A 23,325-nucleotide genomic window follows, 5' to 3' on the forward strand; every position below is an offset into this window, starting at 1 on the left:
TTTTCTCTTTGTTACTGTGTGCTCTTTTTTTCTGTGCTCCTATGAACCCTCTGTGTCATCTTCTCTAGTGCTTTTCACTCTATTATCATTTTTGCTTACTAATTTATGAATTATAGTACACTGTGGGATCTTTAACAGGAGACACTTGGTCCCATGTGTGAAGAAGTAAATGCTTCGCATGATTCTTGGAAGGCAACCAACAAATACTATTGAAGGAAATGCCTGTGTTATTTTCTCCCTTGGAATGCTATCCCTTGTGCTTACCTAGATCTTCATGTACTACCAGATCACAGGTCTGCCAGCCTTCCTGTCAAATCTCACTGATTCTCTCTGAGCGTCCTAACTACTTACAGTGATCCTCAGAATCACAAGGACTTGGCTTAGATTTTTACGTTGCTTGTGCTAGGCTTATTTCAGTACCCTGCCTCAAATGATCAATGGTGGGAAGTTACTGAGTTGAAGAAGTTTCCTCCTAGATAAAGTGTTGGCAAGCAGACTTGGCATAATATGTTATTATGGTTCAAATGGCATTGGAGGGTCCCAGCATCCTGCTATAAAATGATTCATAGATACCTTTAGTGTTTGGCCTGGAGATATATATATATATATATATCACACACACACACACACACACATATATCACACACACACACACACACACACACACACACACACCCCACATGTTTTTGGTTATAGTCTAGGAAATTTAGACTTTGTATTGTTTAATAATGAACAAGAAAGTACTTGGTAAAACAGTGTAAGGTGATTTTAAAATCTGAATGACTCTCTACAAATGATATTTATTCTCTTCATATTGCCTTACATGATAATTTAAATTGAATTTCTCATTACAAAAATCCATATGCCTTTTGGGTACTATTGTTTATTTGTTTTCAACCTATAAAGGGAATGATGACCCAGGAACAGGGCATTTCCTAAGGATTAATGAGCAGTTGGGGGTTAATGACTACCAATTCTTCCCATCCCAGTCATCAATCCAAAGGAAACATGGGAAGCCAGGCCTTTAACTGCATTACCAACTTTTTGAAATCAAATCCTTCTCTGCTTGCCTTGCTGAGAACTTATGTTCCAGATGAGCTTGTTATATTTTTCAGAAACTTCTTTAATTACTTTCACTGGTAGTAACCTGGACAGAGAAAATACACACACACACACACACACACACACACACACACACAGAGAGACACACAAATATATATATATATATTTTTTTAACTTACTAAGAACCTTATTTAATTATTATTCACTTTTCCATGAAATTGTATAGTACAATTCATGAATTCCTAAGACATTTATTAAATAAGGTTCTTAATAAATATATATACATATATATTTATTTATTCACAAGAAAAAATAGAAAAACAACTCTTAGTTTGTGAGCTCAGAGGAAAATGTTATGAGGAGAACAATAATATTTCATAATTTTGATTAAACATAATTTGAGATGCCCAACCTCTTTTATTAGCTTTTCTTGCCTCCACTTTTCAGTCTGAGAGTCTAGAGAAAATGATCCTATTATAAATCCTGAGAGGTTAAAATATATGTCCATTTTCTGCAATTTAATTTTTCTTAAACAGTAGATTTTGAGGTTATTTTTTTCTTTTTTTCTACTTTTTTAATACAAATATAATGGAGTTTTTAATGGAATGTTATCTTTTCTCATTTATTTGTGTTCTACAATTACATTAATATGCATGATATTTTCTCCTTTGGTATCAATCATGGCCATCCAGAATGCATTGAAAGGGATAAACATTAATACATTATATAATGCAGTAGTGCATTCTCCCCTGAGGAATAAACTAAACCTAATGAAGTTAAGTTGTAGAGTAGAAAAGTCCCATTTCTTCTCTGCTGAAGAAGCTCAGGACCCAATATTATCTTTCTGTATATGATTCTTCCTTTACCACAAATTCCTTAAAGATATGACAAAGTGACAAATCGTTACCTGAATTTAAGGTGTTTGGCAAAGATCTATGGCACCAGAGTAGACTAAATCCCAAACTTTTCACAATGGGAATTTGTCTTAAAATAATTTGTTCACAATCTTTTTTTTAGTGTAATTCTCCATGAGGATGTGATGATAAAATTGATGACTAAACTTTATTTAAAATATACAATCACAAGTGAACAAAAAAGTTGTATGTAATGTCAAAGGTTCACAAATGGGGTGAAACCCATAGTAAATGTCGTAGGAATTCATGGATTGTGCTATACAATTTCATGGAAAAGCAAATAATAATTAAATAATGTTCTTGATAAGAAATTAAGCTAAGAGAACTTAATCATATGATTCATATTGATTTAACATTAGATAATAGTCAAACTATGGATCATTCTTCATATAAGGACTTCATTGTAACAAGAACCAAATATTGAACTAAACAAGAACAAAAATGTATACAATACTGATTATGTACTAGACATCATTCTAAATCCTTCTCTCTATATCAACTCATGTATCCACATAATAATACAGTACAAAAATTAAGGTATGCAAACCCTAGGCAGTTTAACAGGCTAAAGCTACACAAAATTACATATCTAAGGTTTAAAAACTCTGTATATGATATACATCTGCTTAGCTGTGTAAGTAGCTAGTAATCTACAACAATCAAGGTCAGTTATAAATTTTTTCATTTAATACACATATATTGAGTTTACATGATATGCAGGGCTCTCTGGATATGTAGTTAGGATATTGCTTATTGTTGGTAAAGATAACATTTTACCCTAAACCATTTTTTTCAATCACCTTGAGAAGCTTTTTTTGTTTGTTTGTTGTTTGTCTGTTGAGAGTGGTGGTAAGGAGTGATTATTGAGCCTCCCTTTACAATTTATAACAAGATGTATATCACTTACATCTTTTTGGTTTACATAAGTCTCATCAATAGACCTTCATAGTCTCTCTATTATTATAAAATTACCCTATCAACTTGCTCCTGACTACGAATTGAAATATGGGGATGCATTCGGTAATTCAATTCTGCAAATGTTTACTGAATATCTAGGCATCATCCAGTTTCAGTCTTCAAAAGCTTATGAACAAGATTAGTTTGATCTTCTTCCCATCTACATTCACCAACTTACCAATGGATTTGGTAAGTGCTGTAATCTTGGATTTATAGACAATTAGGGGGAAGATGGATTGATAAAAAGGATGAAAGTCTAATAGAGATAGTCATTATCAAATTGACTCTGGTAGGGTTTAATTTTGGTGGAAAAATCAGAGTGTGGTATTCCAGGCCAAAGAAAGGAGGAAGTCCCTGATGAGGGAAAGATGTGGGGGCAGGGAGAGGGGACATATTTTTAGAGTGAGGAAAAGAATGCCGCCTAGACTGTTACAGATAGTCATAGGAGATGAGACTGGGAACAGTCAGGTACAGGATCCTGAAGTCCCTTTCATTTCAGACTAAAGCATTGGTTTTTCAGGGTAGAGTTTTGCACACACTCACCCCCTCCCCTAACCCCAGACATTTGGCAATATTCAGAGGCACTATGGCTTCGCACAACTGGGGAAGCTGCTGGCATCTAGTGGGTAGAGGCAGTAAGAGACTTGAGCTTTGTTCTAGTGGCACTGGTGAATTACTTTTTTGGAACTGTGATTGTCTAGGTGCCTGTGTGTTGTTATTACCAAGCCTGTAAAGTGTTGTTTTGAAAATATTACATGGGAAAAGTATATTTTAAAATAAAGACCAATTTTACAGGTAAGGAATGGCATGCATTAATTATTTGGTGACACCTGAACTTGAGGGAGGGGGGAATAAAAAATGGGAAAATAAGTTTTTATGCATTGTTTAGGCTCAGACTTAGGATATTAGTAAAGCGGTGAAGGTAGGCATTGTTCCAATGAGGCACATTTCTGATAATCGGAGCGTTCTGATTTTGTAATCTAAAGAGTGAAATATCAAGGAGTATTTTGAGCTGGAGGTTTCAAGGTTCTTTTCTTTGGTTATGCATTTTGCTCAAGCAAATAGCTGTCATAAAAATACAAACATCCTCCTGAACACCACAAATCCCACCATATAATTTGAGATACAAGTTAGTCATCTATATTTCATATTTTCATAAATAATCAACTTCAAAAAGTGAAGATGATCAAAAGGACTTATAAACAGCCAGAAACCTCATGCCAGGTACATTTATCTCTCCTGCATCATGAGAAGGTAAACAAGCAAGGAAAAAAAAATTAATTTTATTTTTAGACCTGCCAAGTGTTAACTTCATTTCTCGGTCTGATTTTTTAGCATGAAGTAGATTTGACTTTTTGGTGCTAAAACAAGATTGGAGCTGCCACCGTGTCCTTTGCCAGTTCCATCTTTGTGCTTTGGATATTGATAGTAGTATTAGGAGATCGTTTTAACCCATGGGTTTTTAATTAAATGGTTCAAATTTGTCCCTGGGGCAGACATGTGAAGATCAAGAAGGTCTTCCATTTTAAAGGGGATATACAGAAGATTTGACTTGTTTGCTACAGGGATGCTTGTTTTCTGCTGGAAGAGTGGTCAGATCTAATGTAGTGGAAGTTCATTTCCTCAGTTCTGAAGTCCAGGGAGGTATCATGTGAATAAACAAATCAAGAAAACAACTATGCATCCTCTATGAGGGAGCTTTCAAGGCAATCATGTTATTTTAGGCACATGCAGCAGGGGGCATTGTTTGGTCAAACATAAAACAGGGTTGCTCCTGATAATAATAGACATAGACATAAAGGAAAAAAATAGGGAAACCTTCTCTACTCCTCTAACTCCCCCAAAACACATGCAAAAAGAGCAAGGAGATGGTGAAATGCTCTGTAAATTTCTTTGTTCCTTCCGGCTTTTCATGGTGGGAAACACTTCTATGCAAATAACTACAAACCAGGCAGATATCATTACAGAAATTGATGAAATTCTTACTTTTTGAATGAGGCTCCACTTTGTAATTGATCTGTACAGCCTTAAGTGTGTGCAACCTGCCTCCATCTGCTTGAAAACTCCTTCATTCATGCATTCCCAGTGAACATATATTTGATGAGTACTTTTTTTTTTTCAAGAAAATACCACAGACTATAAAGTAGATAAATCTCTACTTCATGGAAATTAACGTTCCACTGAGATGTGACAGGCAGTAGGAAAATAAATACCTGAATATATGAGAGAAATAGCAAGCAGAGTAAATACTGTGATGAAAATGAAACATGGTAATTTATTAAATATGAGAGAAGAACTGCTTTAGTCCCAGAGGATCAGAAAGAACTTTCTAGGAAGGTAAAATTTAAAGGGAATTCTAAGTAATAAAGAAAACTACCCACACAAAAAATCAAAGGATACATATAGAGGCAGAGGGAATGCTACTACCAAGGTCTAATGGGGTACAATCTTGGAGCATTTGAAGAAGGAAGGAAGGTCAATAGTGTTGAAGAAAGGTTGGAGAAGTTAAGAGAAAAGGTTGGAGAGTTGAACAGGGGTCAGATCACGTATTGGAGACCAATGTAGTTGGCATTGTGTTATAAAAAGTTATGGAGCTAATATGGGTTTCAACTGAAGAAAGAGATGGGAAATATAGATATATATATACATACATGTATATATTATATATATGTGTGTGTGTATATACACACACATATATATATATGAGTCTGTGTATGTGTATATAGGATAGTGCTGAGTTGTTTAGCAGATATGGAAAGTGCAATCTTCATGCCTCAGCATCCTGAGTAGCTGAAATTACAGGAATGTGCTACCACATCTGGTAACATTTTTATATTTTAAAATTCTTGCTAAATATTTTATGAATAATTAATCATGCCAAGGCAATTGTGAAAGTAGACGTTACAATAAAGAAGCTATTTTAGTGGTCCAAGTGAGAAAAAGAGATGATTTGACTATGAAAAGGACAATGAGAAAAAATTGGAGGGTCTGGCTTATATCTTACAAATAAAGTCAAAGAATAGTTAATACTGGATGTGAATTCAGCACAAGTCAGTAAAGAGTTTGCCTTCTCTAACTGGGTGTGTGGAGGTGCCGGAGCAGATTAGGGGACTTGACTTTGGTATAAACTATGCCATTTAATTCGTACAGTCTTCACAGTGTATGTTTATGAAGTGTTAACATGACTCCCAATTGAGAAGATGTGGCTCAGAGAAGGACAAAGATTGAACAGTTAGGAATACTAAGCCAATCCTCTAAAAGTCATTTTACTCTAAATCTGGTTTTTATTTCTTTTAATGTGACAGATATAGATTGAACATTCTATCTATGCTTCAGTATTACTCCCAGTTAGAAAGAAAACCAAAACCTGATGCATGTTTATGTTTCCTTCATGTGTGTGCCATCTACATCATAGACAGATGAGAAACACTGTAGGTCAGACATACCTCTTTCCCGATTTGAGGATCAGTTCTCAAAATGATACTAGACTCCCTTTGCTCATGTTAATACTCTTTGAACACGACCATACACAGAAGCAAATTTTGCCTTTGTTGGTGTTTTATGCTGTACAGGATTTTAATTGAGATGGATTAACTTGAACCTGTACATGTGTCAGCAGTCAGATAATCACCCTGAAGATCAGTTCCCTTCAGTTATAAAAATATCACTGGTGATGTTAATTTTTGAAATCACCTATTTTTTCAACAACCTGTCTTCTTTCTCCAATTTCTTTCATGTGCAAAGGTAGAAACTTTACAACAAAGCTCTTATAATTCCATTCCCTACTTAAGGATGTCAAGTTTCTTCCTAAGTATCTTTATTGAAGCAAATCCCAGCTCTTCTGCCAGGCATGCAGTGGCCCTCAGTTGGGCCAATTGAACTATTTAAATCCTGCAGTGTAAGTCCTTTACTTTCATTAAGTCAGTTTTCTTATTTTGTGCTCCTCCTCTGCTTTTATGAGTAATTTCTTACCTCCTCCACCACCACCCTGCTTCAGTGCAATTCTGTACTCCCTTAAAACCCACATAAAATCCCAAATCCTCTTTTGACAACTTTAAGATGAGGTATGCTTTCATTGATTTATGACAATGAGTTATGTCATTTAAATATTGCTCACACAGAATTGCATTAAAGCCTAGATGCATGTATATACATTATTTTATTTTATACATGGATCTCTAGTTTGCACTACAGTTTTAACAAGATTAGAAAGTTCCAGAAGGCATGGCCAATTTAGTTCCTTTATGATTCTTATTATACTCTCCAGAGGATAGCACCATGTTGTGTGAAATCACATGGATTCTTTTTTCTTTGTCTTCATTTTTTTTAATGCATAGTTCTCTCTAGCTACTGTTTCTTCTCATTTAATGGCATTTAATGTAGTCATTTCTACACACTAAACATTTATTCATCTACTGTTAGGTAAATCTTCTAAAAAACTCAAAGGCAAAGCCAAATTTTGTTCTTCAAATCTCAACTCCTAAAATGGAAACTATTTTAGGGCCATTGCAAAGTCTGTGTGTTTGGCCTGCTGCTGCCTATTGACCTGACATAGGAGTCCTTGTGTTACAGCTAGCCATTTGAATGTGGTTGCCTTTTCATTACATTTGCCTAGAGGGGTCAGTCCTGAGCATTATACATTTTTTTTCCCTGAAAAACTGCACAACAATTTACCCTTGCATGAGAGGGGTAGAGAATTCTCAATAGATTTGCAAGAGTAGACTTAAAATGTGAAACAATGAAAAAAGTTGATTTGACTAAGTGAATTACCTTTGGTAATGCTGTTACTTAATTTATTCTTTATTTCTTTTTTGTCATTCTATAAAAGCCAAGGGGGTATTGAAGGAAATAATTGTGCAGTAGGATGCATTCCTTCTTTATTCCTTATTATTTTTTAGGTAAATATAATGGGACCCAGAGATTCACACAATATGCAGGTGCTCTGCTACTGATCTAAATCTCCAGCCCTAGAATGCCTTCTTAGCATTATGGGAATAAGCCTCAGCAACTTTCTTCTAAGAAAATCATGTTGCCTTAATTTATTTGCTCTCTTTGAAAGATCTAAGACTTAAAATGGTTTAAGAAATCAGAATTTTTTTTCACTCTCTTATTTGTCCTTTTTTTTTAAATTTTATATATTCCACTAAGGAATGGAGAAGGAGGGGGGTAATGTGAGTGTATGAATATATCCAAATAAATCCAGCTATACATGAAGAAGAAAAAATAAACCTTTTTATACTGAAGAACTTGATCATTTTACATAATAAGAAAACCTAGAGCAAGAACAGTTACAAGATTCATTAATTAAACTGCATATGACAAATCTGAAGGATATAAATTCTTTCCATTTTTCTATTTTTCCTTCTTTGGCACATCAGCTTTATCTTCAGGCTGGTTTCCCTCTTGGTCACAAGATGGCTGCAGCAACTCTAGATGTCTAAGACTGTCAGCAGTACCCAGAAACAGAATAAAGAAGTACTTTTCCCCCCAATTTCATATTTAGGAGAAAGAAAAAAAATACTATCAGAATTCCCTCTGTTGAGTTTTTACGTTTCATTGGCCAAACTGTGTCACATGTCCAGAATTAAGTAGTCTCTGACAACAATGAGTGGTACTAACAATGTTTGCTTTGACAAGAGCCCAGGAAAATGACAGTCTGCAAGTTGGCCTGTCACCTGTTTTCATATGCCCTACAAGCTGGTTGGGGGGAAAAGGAGAATAATATTTTGAAAGATATGACATGAAATTCAAATTTCTGTGCCCATGAATAGCTTAACTGGAGCACAACTATGCCTATTTATAAATATTTTGTGTATGGCTGCTACCATAGCACAATCACAATCGGTGCTGGGTCACAACAAGGGACCTCAAGCTGAATAGCCTAAAGTACTTGTTAGGGACGTGAAATTTCCTGAATATATATATTTTTTTTTCCAAAAGAAGGAAAAGGGTTAGGATGTTACACAGACAACAGATGCAGCGGGTATTTTGTTTGAGGTTCAAGCACATTTCAATGAATTGTGACAAGCTAACTTCTACAATATCACCTATACAACCAATGGTAAAGACTGATGAGTTTATTGCTTACTCCGATGAGAGAAGACAGCGCCTCGCCACTGTAGGGCAGTGTCTGTGAGGGCAGTGGGGAAGGTGTGGTGATAATTTATTTGAAAAAGAAATTTGATTTTTGGAAGAGTTTTCACTGTAGGAACTTAATTAGGACCATCTAAGATGAAGACGCAACAATCTAGGATTGGTGAAAACAGCAAGGTGAGGTGAGAGATTCCAGGAAACCCATAGCACAGAACCTGGTGGAACCTTTCTAAGAAAGCCTTGATGGATCTCTGGGTTCATTCCCCTAAGGATCAATGGAATCCTTTGCTTAGGCCTGAGAGCCCCAGAATAGGAAAGAGATGCTTAATCCCAGTTGGTGGAATAGCAAAGCCATGTTGAATGTGCATGGCCAGGGCCAGGTGTGGGTGGAAGCCTCAGAGTCAAGACTGAGTTTGCAGCCAGTAGTTCTGGTGCTCCATTTTCAGGGAGGACTGGGAATAGGGGTGAGTGGTTTTGCTGTTCTAGGTTTAGGGGAGGAGTGCTAAGGCTCTGTGGGAGTATGGGGCAGGAGGTGGTTGGGATTAGCTGAATTTGTTTGATCTCACCTCTCTTTTAAACTAATTCTAATGTCTATACACAGCCTATGCCAAGTCAGCAACAATCCTGAGCTAAATAAAGCATCTCCATTAGCTAACTTCCACATGCAGTTCTCTCTATGCCTCTCGCTAGGCTATCAGTGCACTGAAGCATGGACAGGGAAGGAAGAAAGGTCTATTGACAGAGTCAAGATCTCCTCTGGGACAGGGCTAAAAGTATCAGTTTAATTCAAAACCCACACAAATCTATTTGTAAGTAAATGCTGTTAGATGGCATCATAATGGATAGTGCATACCTTTAAATTGATTTCCTTTTGATGTGATAAAAACATCTTATGAAAGAGATGTTGAAGCATGGCTTTTGATGTAAAGTAACATAATTTAGATTTTAAAGTAGAAAACCTTTTGTTGATAGTAGTTTATTTGATTCAGTGCAATGTACCAAGTGTTAGTTGCTGTAAGTTATAAGTTGGCTTTGAACCGGCTGTAATTCATAAATCATTACTTATGACTGATTTATAGGAAATCTCATTAATTGCAATGGCACAGAGACCTTGAAACAGGCAGGAAGCAGAAAATAAAACTAAGGCCTGGGAAAGAGGAGTAATAATAATGTCACATTTGCCTGTGTTTTAATGACAGCGTATTCCTGATCACAGCAGTTATTCCTTAATACAATGTTGAATAAGAGATGCTGCTACTGCTTCTATTTTAAAGAAGAAGAGGGACCTGAGGACCCTATCACCTTATTTTTAACATGTAATAAATATTTATTGCATGTTGCTTATTACAAAGCAGTAACTTTCTTAAGGAAAGGCTTTTGAGTGGATTCAGTTGTGGCCCTTTCATGATGGGAAGAGTGAAGTATCGAGAGTTAAAATAACTTTCCCAATTTCATCTCAGTGAGGTTCATACAGATCTAGGAACACAGGGAGTCTCATATCACAGCCTTCTCTCTTGTCTATCGGGCCTAGGCTGTCTTTATTGTAACAGAGGAAAAGGTAGCAAGAGCCAAGTAAGGAATTACCGTCTTCCCTCCTGTACTATTTCCATTCAACCAGTTATTTCCATCTGTATTGTCAGAGACTAGGATTCTGAGGAAGGTCACGGCATGGGAGATGATTGAAAAAAAGGGAGGAGGAAAAAACTTGAGACTTCAACTAAAAAATATTAATTGGTTTTTGTATCAGGGACCTCACATGGGAAAAAAAATAATTCCCAGTAACCCCAAGAGGTATGTGTTGGGGGTGAGGGTTGGGGGTGACATATGCAAAACTGTACTAAATCTCCCAAATGAGAACTTGCCTAGGGCCATCCTCACTGGAAATGTAAACAGTTTTCTACTGGAAATGGAAGCCCAAAATGATTTTTTTAAGGTCATGTTTTAATTTCCAATAAAAGAAAACTCAAATTAATTCAAGACATAGAGCCCACCAACCACATTGTTGGCACAACATAAAGGGGTAGAACTATACACTGGGGTAGAACTATAAACCCATTGGCTGGGTTAATATGGTGCCTTGGCCCTGTTATTTCATGGTTGTTTGAAATGGGTGTTTTTTGATATTCACATATGGAGAGGCTAGCAGGTCAGGAGATGAGTGCTGATGAGAAGAGAGCTCTTGCTTATAATTTTCAAGAAGAGAGAGCACACCATAGCATGCAGAGACCATGCTGGAAACCACCAAGGTCCATCAGGAGGTAGAAGAAATGAGGGGAAAATGTGGACAAGAATCTTCAATGTGGTTTTTAAGGCAAGGCAGGATAAGCAGATTATGATTGGGTAGGTTGGGTAATTTTGAAAGCCTCTGGGACAGAGGGGCTGCCCCTGTTTCCTGGTAGCTGGTCCTGAGGTGGTTAAGACAGTGAGATACTTGTCAAATACAAGGGTTCTCTGAAAACCCAATAAAGGAGGGGATCAGGATTTTGGCTCTGGGTTGGTTGGTTTGCATAGGAAAGTCATGCTTATAGACAAGTCCTTTCTTATTTCTAGAAATTGGGTAGGGATGATACAGCCCATTGTTCCATGCTCAGCAAAGTTCCAGATATCTAAACATTAGCAAGTGCAGAAAATTAAAAGACATGATTACTATATTAGAACATATCACTATATGTACAGAAAGAGCTGCAATAAGATATTAACCATTCTACACATTTGCAACCTCGTTTTATTTAGAGCCAGACACAGTGTTGGCAGTAGACTAAGAGGAAACCATCAGATGTGGCCTGTCTTTACGTGGTTCACATAATCACAGCATAAGATAGTGTGAAAAGTCAATCTAGAACTGCAGCAGCCCTGAAAAAGGAAGCAAAGTGGGTGGTCATTTATAAAAGGCCAGGGAAAGAAATAGGAACTCAGAACCTATTAGTCAAGTTTCTTTGCTGCAATAGGGAAGGAGACCAAAATAAACATTTGAAGCCAGAAAACAATCTTGAACTTTAAATATCACCTTCTATGATCAAGGTCCCAGTTGGGTGTGATAGTACATGCCTGCAACCTCAGCTACTCAAGGGTAAGGCAGAAGGATTCCAAGTTTGAGATCAGCCTCAGCAATTTAGTGAGGCCTTAAGCAACTTAGAAAGACTCTGTCTTAAAATCAAAAAATACAAAGTATAAAGGGCTAGGGATGTGGCTCAGTGGTAAAGCACTTCTGGGTTTAATCCCTAGTACCAAAAAAAGCAACACAAACACAACAAAATAAAAAACAAATAAACAACAAAACAAACAACAACAAAAAAGGAAAACAAAACAAAAGAGAAACCAAGGTCCCTTTGAGGAGTTTTGTGAATATATGCTTAAGGATTGCTAAGGACAGCTGCTTTTCCTGTGGAGGACATCTCCTATTATTGGAAAGAGCCACTTCTGCATCTTGTGTAAGTTATGGAAATGTAGCTATTCACAACTGTTCATTTACATTGTGAATCTCACCAGAAGAAAAAGATAAGGTCCTAACGAGGAGATAGGCCTTTTTCCTAAAGCCTTCCATGTCCAGGGGAGGACATGGAAGGGATGACCATGGAACAGGACTTTCTCTATCCTTGGCTTCTTTCCAAGGCTTACTTTAAACAACTGGGAGATCTTCCTACTAATGCTTGCTGGTAGTTCCTTCCAAAGAGCTACTCTCTCCCATCTTAACCCAACATTATTATTCTTCAGAACAAAGTTGAGAGCTGCCTTCTTTTCTAGAAACAAATGCCTGCAGGATGAAATGGAGACTCTTAAGTTTGATGGGACCAGCTCTCAACATCTAGACCCAATCTCATCTCTATTTCCTTTATCACTCTCTTTTCCAATTCTTCTGTTCTATCGAGGACATGTTTCTTATTCCCTGTATATGCTAGCATTTATTATGCGTCTCTGTCTTGACTCAGGTTGATTTTTCTGATTAAAATACCCATCTTTACTTTCTTCCCAACCTCCACAAAACCAAGAGCAGCTGAATTTCCTCTTTAAAACACACCAATTTCTCAGTTTGGGTTAATTTACTCTGATATTAGTGCCCTTGTGCCAATGTGGCTTGTTGCATAGAGAAACACATAATACTGTATATTATATGTTTGCCCATCTGCCTCACCCTTTGAACTAAAAGCCCTTTGTGGGTTAGGGTTATATTCTTTATCTTTACATGACCAGTCCTTAGTAAACTATTTGGTATGATAAATATGATGATGATGATGATGATGATAACAACAACTAACATTTACTGAGTTCTGACAATGTGGGAGGTGTTACTCTAAGTTCCTTATGTGCATCAACTCATTTTATTTTTCTCATACACCTAAGGGCTATGTAATTGTAATTTCTATTTTTGCAAATTAGAAGAGGAGATTGAAGAAGAGAAAGGAGTAGTAACTTGCTCAAGATGATACAAAGTAGGTTCTAAATTATTGCATTTTTGCTAGAATGTGGTGAGCTCTCCCTCTCTTTTTTCTTTCTAAAAGATTTATAGAAGAAACAATGCATATTGAGATGAGAAATTAGGGAGGAAACAAAGCTACCCAGTCCATGATAATCTCGTTGGGTGAGGACTATACTAGAAAACACACATTGTTTTAGAAGTCTTCCTTTTGCTAGCAAAAAGAAATAAAGTGAGTTGCTGTATCTACAAATCAGTAAGAGTAGGGACATAAGGCACAATAGTCCTGTTATACAAAATTTTTCCTGAAAATAAAAATTATACCGCTTTAGAAATGATTTAATATGTGATTTGTTTGCCTAGAGGTAGTAGTTACCTATATAATAATGAGTTATGGATGTGAAAAATCTCATGAAATTTATGTACATATATACACATCACTATTTCAGTACATCTTCAAAGGTACTTTAAATTAAGATGCCAGTACCTACAGCTGATATTATCCCCCAATACAAGGTAACCCATGTTTAGAAGGGCCTATTTGGGTTAATGGTCTGCTATCACTGATTTTAAATTCTTTATAAGTTTTAATCAACATACCCACATTCTAATTTTACACTGGGGCCCATGAATTATGTAGCCACTACTGGATAAAGTTATTTTTGAATTCTATAGCCCATGGTACCTGGCATAGACAATGACTTCCCATGAAAAATCAGTCTTTACTAATTTTTTGCAGGATATAACCCCAAAGTCCTATTTTTTTTCCAATCCTGTCATGTACACTGAAACTAACTGTAAAATTCAACACATCTTTCTTTATGAGCTTAGGTCACACTCAGTTGATGAGCACTGTATTAAGGCTCTCCCCATCATTGGTCCATTTCTCTGTGATTGTACTTCTGATAGAATGCTGGCTATGGGCGGTGGTTAATTTGGAAGGCAGAGATATTTCCCGTGAATAATGGGCCACAAAGCTCAATAAGGGACATTAGATTTGTTGTCTCTTTCAATATGGCAAATAATGGTATCAGCTGATATACTGTATCACTAACATTCTCCAGAAATTCACTTACTGAAGCTCTAATACCCCTTTGTTCCTTCTATGTATTTTTCAGATTGTTTGAACTCCAGACGGACCAACACCAGATAAATTATGAATGTTGAACAAGATGACCTTACATCCACAGCAGATAATGATAGGTCCTAGGTTTAACAGGGCCCTATTTGACCCCCTGCTTGTGGTGCTGCTGGCTCTTCAACTTCTTGTGGTGGCTGGTCTGGTGCGGGCTCAAACCTGCCCTTCCGTGTGCTCCTGCAGCAACCAGTTCAGCAAGGTGATTTGTGTTCGGAAAAACCTGCGTGAGGTTCCAGATGGCATCTCCACCAACACGCGGCTGCTGAACCTTCATGAGAACCAAATCCAGATCATCAAAGTGAACAGCTTCAAGCACTTGAGGCACTTGGAAATCCTCCAGTTGAGTCGGAACCATATTAGAACCATTGAAATTGGGGCCTTCAATGGTCTGGCGAACCTCAACACTCTGGAACTCTTTGACAATCGTCTTACTACCATCCCGAATGGAGCTTTTGTATATTTGTCTAAACTGAAGGAGCTCTGGTTGCGAAACAACCCCATTGAAAGCATCCCTTCTTATGCTTTTAACAGAATCCCTTCCTTGCGGCGACTAGACTTAGGGGAATTGAAAAGGCTTTCATATATCTCAGAAGGTGCCTTTGAAGGTCTGTCCAACTTGAGGTATTTGAACCTTGCCATGTGCAACCTCCGGGAAATCCCTAACCTCACACCGCTCATAAAACTGGATGAGCTAGATCTTTCTGGGAATCACTTGTCCGCAATCAGGCCTGGCTCTTTCCAGGGGTTGATGCACCTTCAAAAACTGTGGATGATACAGTCCCAGATTCAAGTGATTGAACGGAATGCCTTTGATAACCTTCAGTCCCTAGTGGAGATCAACCTGGCCCACAACAATCTCACATTACTGCCTCATGACCTCTTTACACCCTTGCATCATCTAGAGAGGATACACTTACATCACAACCCTTGGAACTGTAACTGTGACATACTGTGGCTCAGCTGGTGGATAAAAGACATGGCCCCCTCCAACACAGCTTGCTGCGCCCGGTGTAACACTCCTCCCAATCTGAAAGGGAGGTACATCGGGGAGCTCGACCAGAATTATTTCACATGCTATGCTCCTGTGATTGTGGAACCCCCTGCAGACCTCAATGTCACTGAAGGCATGGCAGCTGAGCTAAAGTGTCGGGCCTCCACGTCCCTGACGTCCGTGTCTTGGATCACTCCAAATGGAACAGTCATGACACACGGGGCGTACAAAGTACGGATAGCTGTGCTCAGTGACGGTACATTAAATTTCACGAATGTAACCGTTCAAGATACAGGCATGTATACGTGTATGGTGAGTAATTCTGTTGGGAACACTACTGCTTCAGCCACCCTGAATGTTACTGCAGCAACCACGACTCCCTTCTCTTACTTCTCCACTGTCACAGTAGAGACAATGGAACCTTCTCAGGATGAGGCACGGACCACAGACAACAATGTGGGCCCCACTCCAGTGATTGATTGGGAGACCACTAATGTGACCACCTCTCTCATGCCACAGAGCACAAGGTCAACAGAAAAAACATTCACCATCCCAGTGACTGATATCAACAGTGGGATCCCAGGAATCGATGAGGTCATGAAGACCACCAAAATCATCATTGGGTGTTTCGTGGCCATCACACTCATGGCGGCAGTGATGCTGGTCATCTTCTACAAGATGAGAAAGCAGCACCATAGGCAAAACCATCACGCTCCGACAAGGACTGTTGAAATCATCAACGTGGATGATGAGATCACAGGGGACACACCCATGGAAAGCCACCTGCCCATGCCTGCTATCGAGCATGAGCATCTAAACCACTATAATTCCTACAAATCTCCCTTCAACCACACAACAACAGTTAACACAATAAATTCAATACACAGTTCAGTGCATGAACCGTTATTGATCCGAATGAACTCTAAAGACAATGTACAAGAGACTCAAATCTAAAACATTTACAGAGTTACAGAAAACAAACAATCAAAAAAAAAAGAGACAGTTTATTAAAAATGACACAAATGACTGGGCTAAATCTACTGTTTCAAAAAAAGTGTCTTTACAAAAAAAACAAAAAAGAAATTTATTTATTAAAAATTCTATTGTGATCTAAAGCAGACAAAATGATGTGTATTCCTCAGAACCTGTTTTTGCTGCAGTTATTTACTATTTTCCCACATCTCGTTCCCTCCCTTCCCCGATTGCCATATTTTTCATAGATCTCAATTCCCTAAAGAACTGGTCTAGGAAATTTTGTAAGAATTCTGTTACACTTTGAGATTTTTATGGTGAATTCTAGTGGTGAGATCCAGTCTATTTTGTCTCTCTCGCTCGCTCTCTTTTCTTTTCTTTTCTTCTTTTTCCCTCATACCCTTATGAAGTAGTCCAATGGGGAATGCAATATTAGAAATAGATTTTTAAGAAAGAACAAGAAAGAAATGCAAGGTCTTATATTTTTCATGTAATGATCTGTTCTGTATTTATGAGGAGGACCATTCTATGGAAAAGAAAAGTAAAACAAAGTAAGCAAACAACAGATTAATTTACATATGAGCATCTATAAAACCCATGACTTTTAAACAACTCTAGAACCAGAATTTGTAGTTCAAAAGCTTAAAATAAGATTATAAATAAAATATTGTTGGTTTTTCTGTAACCTGGACACAACTCATTTGTAGTATGGCTCAAATGTGAGAAACATGAAGGTTAACTAGATTTCCTACTTTCTAAGAAGGAAAATACTGGAGTATTCTTTAGTCCCAGTGTCAATCTCTACAGGATCCTGCTTCAGTAGTTAACTTGAACTTCAGATCAATATTCAAGGATGTTGTGGTATTTTTTTTCCTTCTGATTAGAATTACTCTTTATAGAATGCTCAGATTTCAAAAACTGATTTTGTGATATAAATTCAATTCCACTTGGAAGGAAGTATCACTATAATTTATTTATTGGCTCCTAAATAAAATTCCACTGACCAGAGGAAATATGATCATAAAAAGGTAGAAGTATTCTACCTCATCTGCTGTTGAAAGCAAATGTTTTGATTCTGAGTTGTTAGCAAATTCAGTTCAATTTGACAATAATTATTAAAGACCTACTATGTGCTAAATAATAATTTGGGTATTGTGGGTACACAAATGATAAGACTTGGTTCCTGTCCTTGACTCATTCCCAATCTATATAGAAAGACAAGAAAAAAAATCTCAGTTTATTGCTGGGTGTCAGCTCTAATTTCTGCTAGGTAGAAAGCTATATATTAGGACTCTGAAATTTCAGAAAATCAAGTTATGTTATTACAGAAACACCCTCATGTGGTTCATTCCATCCTTTTGAAAGGGTTGAATTTCTTCTTCCATAAGCTGATTGCTTAGCTTCAATGAAGTATGAATATAGATTTGCTCTGAAGGACAAATACATACTAGTAGATAGCAATACTAATACAAAGATAATTTATTAAGGGTGCTTTTTAAGGAACTAGGGATATTTGAGATAAGAAAACATATACAAACTTCCAAGTAAGAAAGGAAATTGCTGGTTGTACACCTCAGTCCCCTCCTGATATTTTAATATATTATGTGTGTGATTCTGTCTCATCTATGTGAAGCAAAATTACTATATAAAAAAAAATCTCATCAATGGCCTTGAAATTAGCCACCCTGATGGTGAAACAAGGATCGACAAAGTTGAAGAAAGCTTCAGCTCCTAATGGATGAAGAGCTTGGATACTCACACTTAATTCTGCAGGCGGGATCTCACGCCAGGGTTTTGTGGTCTCCAGGTGTGAAAAACCAATCATTACCAGCAAAGTAGGTCAGAGAAATGGAGGAAGGGATAGCAAATGAATGGGAGCGTACAAAAGTCTTGATTCTATTTTTTGATCACTCATTCTCTGACATTTTTTTTATATCCTCCCTCCCTTTGTCAGAAATGTAATTCAGATTTGCTTTAACTGTGGAGAAGATCCAAGAAAAGAAAGAAAGAAAGAAAAAAACACGTTGGCTGTCATTTGTTGGGTTATTTAGTATTGAAAATTCTTAATACAGTATTTCTAAGCTGCAGAAATCACACACACACACACACACACAGGCACGCACGCACACACAGAAAATATCTACAATGGTATCAAGGGCAAGTATAGAAAAGAGAGATGTAAGTTAAGAGGTAAAGCGATCTCTTTTGGTTTTGCCTGCCTTTTTCTGTTTACTGACTCACCTGTTTAATTATTAGTAGTTTCTTTTGAGTTCATAATTTGTATGTGAGTTTAATCCCAGTAAGTGATTACCCTTGGCTGAGTGGGGCAACTCTGCAGCTACACAAATTCTATTAAAATAAAAGGAGAACTTGCACTAAAAAATATAGGTTATAATCTATAGCATCTGATTCAGGCCACCAGCAGATTATCATAGTCTGAACAAACACATTTTGGAGAATAATAATATCTTGATGTAAGATTTAAATGAGGCAAATTTGACTTCTACAGTAAATTTAGAAACTCTCTGACAAAGGTCCTCATTGCAGGTTTTGGGAATGGAGGATGGAGTGCTATGTAAATATTATTAGGAGAAAACTGAAGTGAATTCTAGATCTTTTCTGACTAACCACATGTCTGTATTTGCTCCTCCGTACAGTAGCTCCTGACTAAATATCTTAGAAATACACTGTGGACTTACTTGGATCCCAGAACATGCTGCTTTACATATGTGAGATATTCATATAGGAAAACACAGTCCCATGTCCATTGTCCACTGCTCTATTTTATTCTTTGTAAGGACAGCTGTGTGGCAGTATTCTGAAATATGTGAACCAGAAATATGCCATTTGCAATTAACCAAATGAAGGTTACACAAATGTGTGTGTGTGTGTGTGTGTGTGTGTGTGTGAGAGAGAGAGAGAGAGAGAGAGAGAGAGAGAGAGAGAGAGAGAGAGAGAGAAGAGAGAGAGAAAGAGAGAGAAGAGAGAGAGAGAGAGAGAGAGCGAGAGAGAGAGAGAGAGTTTTCTACTAATGGTATGCATATTGCTTAGAGAAACATTCAGAGATGGTTTAGAAAGAAGATTCTTCACATCTTTTTCTGTTGGAAAATATTACCCTTTACACCTGACTATGACTGGGGTCTCTTTAACTTTTCTGAACATGTCCACGTATATTTGCATCGGACAAGTGATAGAAGGATTTGGTACAGCTTACACAGACAGGCACCGATATAGTTTAGCAAATTTCCCTCAGATTCCAAGTATTCTAGAATTAAATATCACCTTTTAAAAGATTAAAATAGATCATTTTAATGTGAAACAGTGTTCAATTTTTTTAAGGAAGAAAATATTGTAAGTTTTGATGGTTACTTTTTAGGCCTTATAAACAGAGAATTTAAAATTAGAGTATTCTTTTGGAACTGTGTACCAAGAAATTATCAATATAGATGTACTAGAAAATAACTTCAACAATGGAAGGTTTGTTTCTCTTGGAAAAAAAAAACAAATAAAACACTGTGTTTAAAATAGGACTTACTGAAACATTAAAAAAAAAATTAAGTGGTGGTACCAGAGTACCCAACATTTCCAAGGTAAACATTTACCAAGGTAGAAAAAAAAATCCTGTCTTTCATTTTTTTTGGAATAATTGTCAATACATTTAGGTAACTAAATGATTTAGATAAGTACATAAAACTACAGTACTCTGTAGGAATATACATTTTAAATAATGTGTTCAATTGCTCATTTGGTGCTTCACTTACTAGTTTGAATAATGTAATTATTAAATATCACCAACAAAGGGTTGGGATGTAGTTTGGTGGTATAGCACTTGCATGGAGTACCCAGGCCATGGGTTCAATCCCCAGAATCACCAAAAAGAAAAACACCAATCACACAATGTATGAGTGCCTGTGTTATATGTCATACTCTTCTAGGAAGCCATTTATATTTTTTAAATAAGATATGATTGCACAGAGACAAATCTGTTTAAGATATGTGTTCACAAAACTATACATTCATCATTGTATTTGATCAGAATTTGATTTCTGTACAACAGCTTCTTCTGATAAGAGTAAGTCTAAAAACACACCTTCCAAAAATCTAGGTATCTGATAGTCTTTCTTTTCTTCCACTAAGAAGCATGAATTCCTGAAAACTCTGTCTGCGGTAGGAAACAGCTGTAACATTATTATCTTCCTATGCTCTATCAGGATACAGAGGAAGATGCATCAGTTTTTATGAAAAAAGAAGACTTCTAAAATTAATATAGCATACTGTCAATTAGGATCCAAATTTAGATTCTGAATGAAGCAGTCTCACAACATATGTCATGTTGTATCTTGACATACGGCTGACAGAACATCTAAGATTCCAACTTCAGCATCATTTAAGAAATATATTCAAATAATATATAAAATTATATGGCTGCATTTTATAACTAGTGTTTAGCAGTAGTAAGTATAGCTACTGTTTATTTTGCTTTTCCAAAGGATAAATAAAGAGACAAAAAATCTTTCTGAAAGACAATAAATGAAGCTATTTTAATCAGGCACCTGACAATGGAAAAAAATTGTTTCGTGAATTTTGTGCTGTGCAGTAAGTGAGAATATCCATATATCCTCTGCACAAAAGCAAGAACCTAAAAACCTGCAGACCATGAAGCCTTACCTTTCAATATGCCATCTAATAATTCAATTTTCACATTTATTAATGCTTCACTTGATTATATATTTGACACTGAATTACTGACGGTGACTTGTTCAAGTAACATCAATTCTACCTTTATCTGGTTACCAGAAATAGTGAGCATAAGTTTTATATCCTGATGAATGGGAAGATACAATAATATTTAGAGGTGCTGATCTCTGTGGTAACACATTCTGATTTAAGACCTACAACCTTGAGAACTTGCTGAAACATTCACCTAGTTCAGTCCTAGTATTTATTATGGAGAAAACTCAATATGAGTACCCCTAACATTTATTGTGTCAATATGTCGATAAGATTTCAGCGTGACAATCAGTGAATCTTCTTACTTCAGTCCTTAGTTCTACATTAAAAGAGGTAAAAGCAAAATGGAATTTAGCAATTGCTATTTAAGCACAATTGCTAGTTTTATAAAATATACAGTTCTTGAAGAGAAATACATAAAACCCCAATCTTACTAAATATATAAAAATATACACAGAATAATTATATTTTATGGTATTACTTTTTATGGTAGCTACTATAAAATTTTTAAGTCCAAAAGTTTGTAATACTAGGAAAATCTTGTCTTTTTTAAACTAATGGAATCATTATGAAAACTTAATAAAATTTGTAAAATGCCTCCAAGTTAAATGTTGAAATGGACTTGCAAGTCTCATGGCTAGTTCTATTTTAAAAAATAAAGTTTTACAAAATGAAGGAGAGAAGTAATAAAGTTTCTCTTTCCAGTAGCCCTCAAGCAGGCTAACTCTTGCTGAACGATGTTTCTCAGCATAAATGGAGAGCTAGAGAATGAACTTCAGGTAATTCTGACCTTAAAAATACTATTGTAGCTACGTATGTATTCACACCTGAAACATTGCCAGAGAATCTTGCATACAAGACATTCTACGAATAATTAACAGCAAAGTGTCTGTGCTCAATCAGGGTTTTCTTTGTCAGTACCTGTCCTTCTGTACTTCCATATGTAGGAGGACATTTTATCCATGGTGTTAATTTCTCAGCATGTTTTCATGTTTTCCAAGGCAACTGTAAAATCAGAATCTGTTACTACTGCTCAACATTTAATTATGCAATTTGAAATTCAACTCTAAACAAAACTGGGGCAACTCTCATAGGCAAGTAACTTTTTCCTGGCCATTGTAGGAGTGCTGCCTCTCTTTTATTCTAATTTTATTCCCACTTGAAAGATCTAATATTTTTATTCAGATTACTACAACTTCTACCTCAAAGAAAATAGAATTTCATAATATTGAAAAATGCCTAGAAAGCTAAAGGTTACATATGTGAAAAAATATATTGATAGACTGTTATGAAAGACAAGTGTACATGTACATATGAAAAGTATATGCTGAGATAAAATATTATTTATTGAAAAATATTACTTTGTTTTTTGACATTGTGATTAAACCCCTACACAACTCAATTTATAATAAATCCTGAGACTTATCTGCAATTATTTGAAAGCCATTTTAATAATCATAGCAAGCATTCATGTTAAGAAAAAGCAATCCAGAATTCAATTAACGTCAGAAATAAACTCTGGTCTCCCAAAATTAGTGGGATTCCATCCGGCATTCAAAAGAAGTGCAAAAGTAAAATTAGTATCTTTTATGGCTTAGAAAGTGCTTTCATCTGTTTTCTCATTTGCCGAGTCTTCAAAGAATGGGTAGGTGTGTTTTAAATTCAAGTATCAAATATTTCCTGCATAGTGTATTTTTCAGTATGTAGAATTATTAATGCTTTGAAGTTATAAGCAAAATATATAGAAAGAAAGGCCTTGCCTATAGTGTGCCTATAGTTTTAGCTATTTAGCCGACTGAGGCAGGAGGAACTTGAGTTCAAGAGAACCCAGGGAAGTATAGTGAGACCCTGTTTCTTACTTAAAAACATATATGTACATATATGTTTTTATATGTGTACCTACACATATATAATACTCATACATATATACATACACACGTGTACATATGTGTTGGTGAACGTACACATATGCATGCATGTGTATATGTGTGTCTGCATATATACATGTATGTATGTGTATAGAGAGAGAAAAATACAGATTGTAGATATAGAT

The 23,325-nt window shown here is 36.3% G+C and overlaps 1 protein-coding gene across 14 annotated transcripts in view; it reads left to right on the forward strand.

The window, feature by feature from the left end:
- The window catches only part of Lrrc4c (leucine rich repeat containing 4C), a 1,114,683-nt gene extending 1,096,289 nt beyond the window's left edge, over nt 1-18,394 (forward strand). For all 14 annotated transcript variants that reach the window (XM_040284480.2, XM_078046210.1, XM_078046209.1 and 11 more), the window contains one exon: nt 14,559-18,394. In XM_040284480.2, coding sequence (XP_040140414.1) covers nt 14,601-16,523 — 1,923 coding nt within the window. In that variant the 5' untranslated portion in view covers nt 14,559-14,600 and the 3' untranslated portion in view covers nt 16,524-18,394. The remainder of the gene's footprint in view (nt 1-14,558) is intronic.
- The last annotated feature ends 4,931 nt before the right edge of the window (nt 18,395-23,325 follow it).

The sequence above is a fragment of the Ictidomys tridecemlineatus genome, chromosome 4 (assembly GCF_052094955.1).
Source record: "Ictidomys tridecemlineatus isolate mIctTri1 chromosome 4, mIctTri1.hap1, whole genome shotgun sequence".
NCBI lineage: Eukaryota > Metazoa > Chordata > Mammalia > Rodentia > Sciuridae > Ictidomys > Ictidomys tridecemlineatus.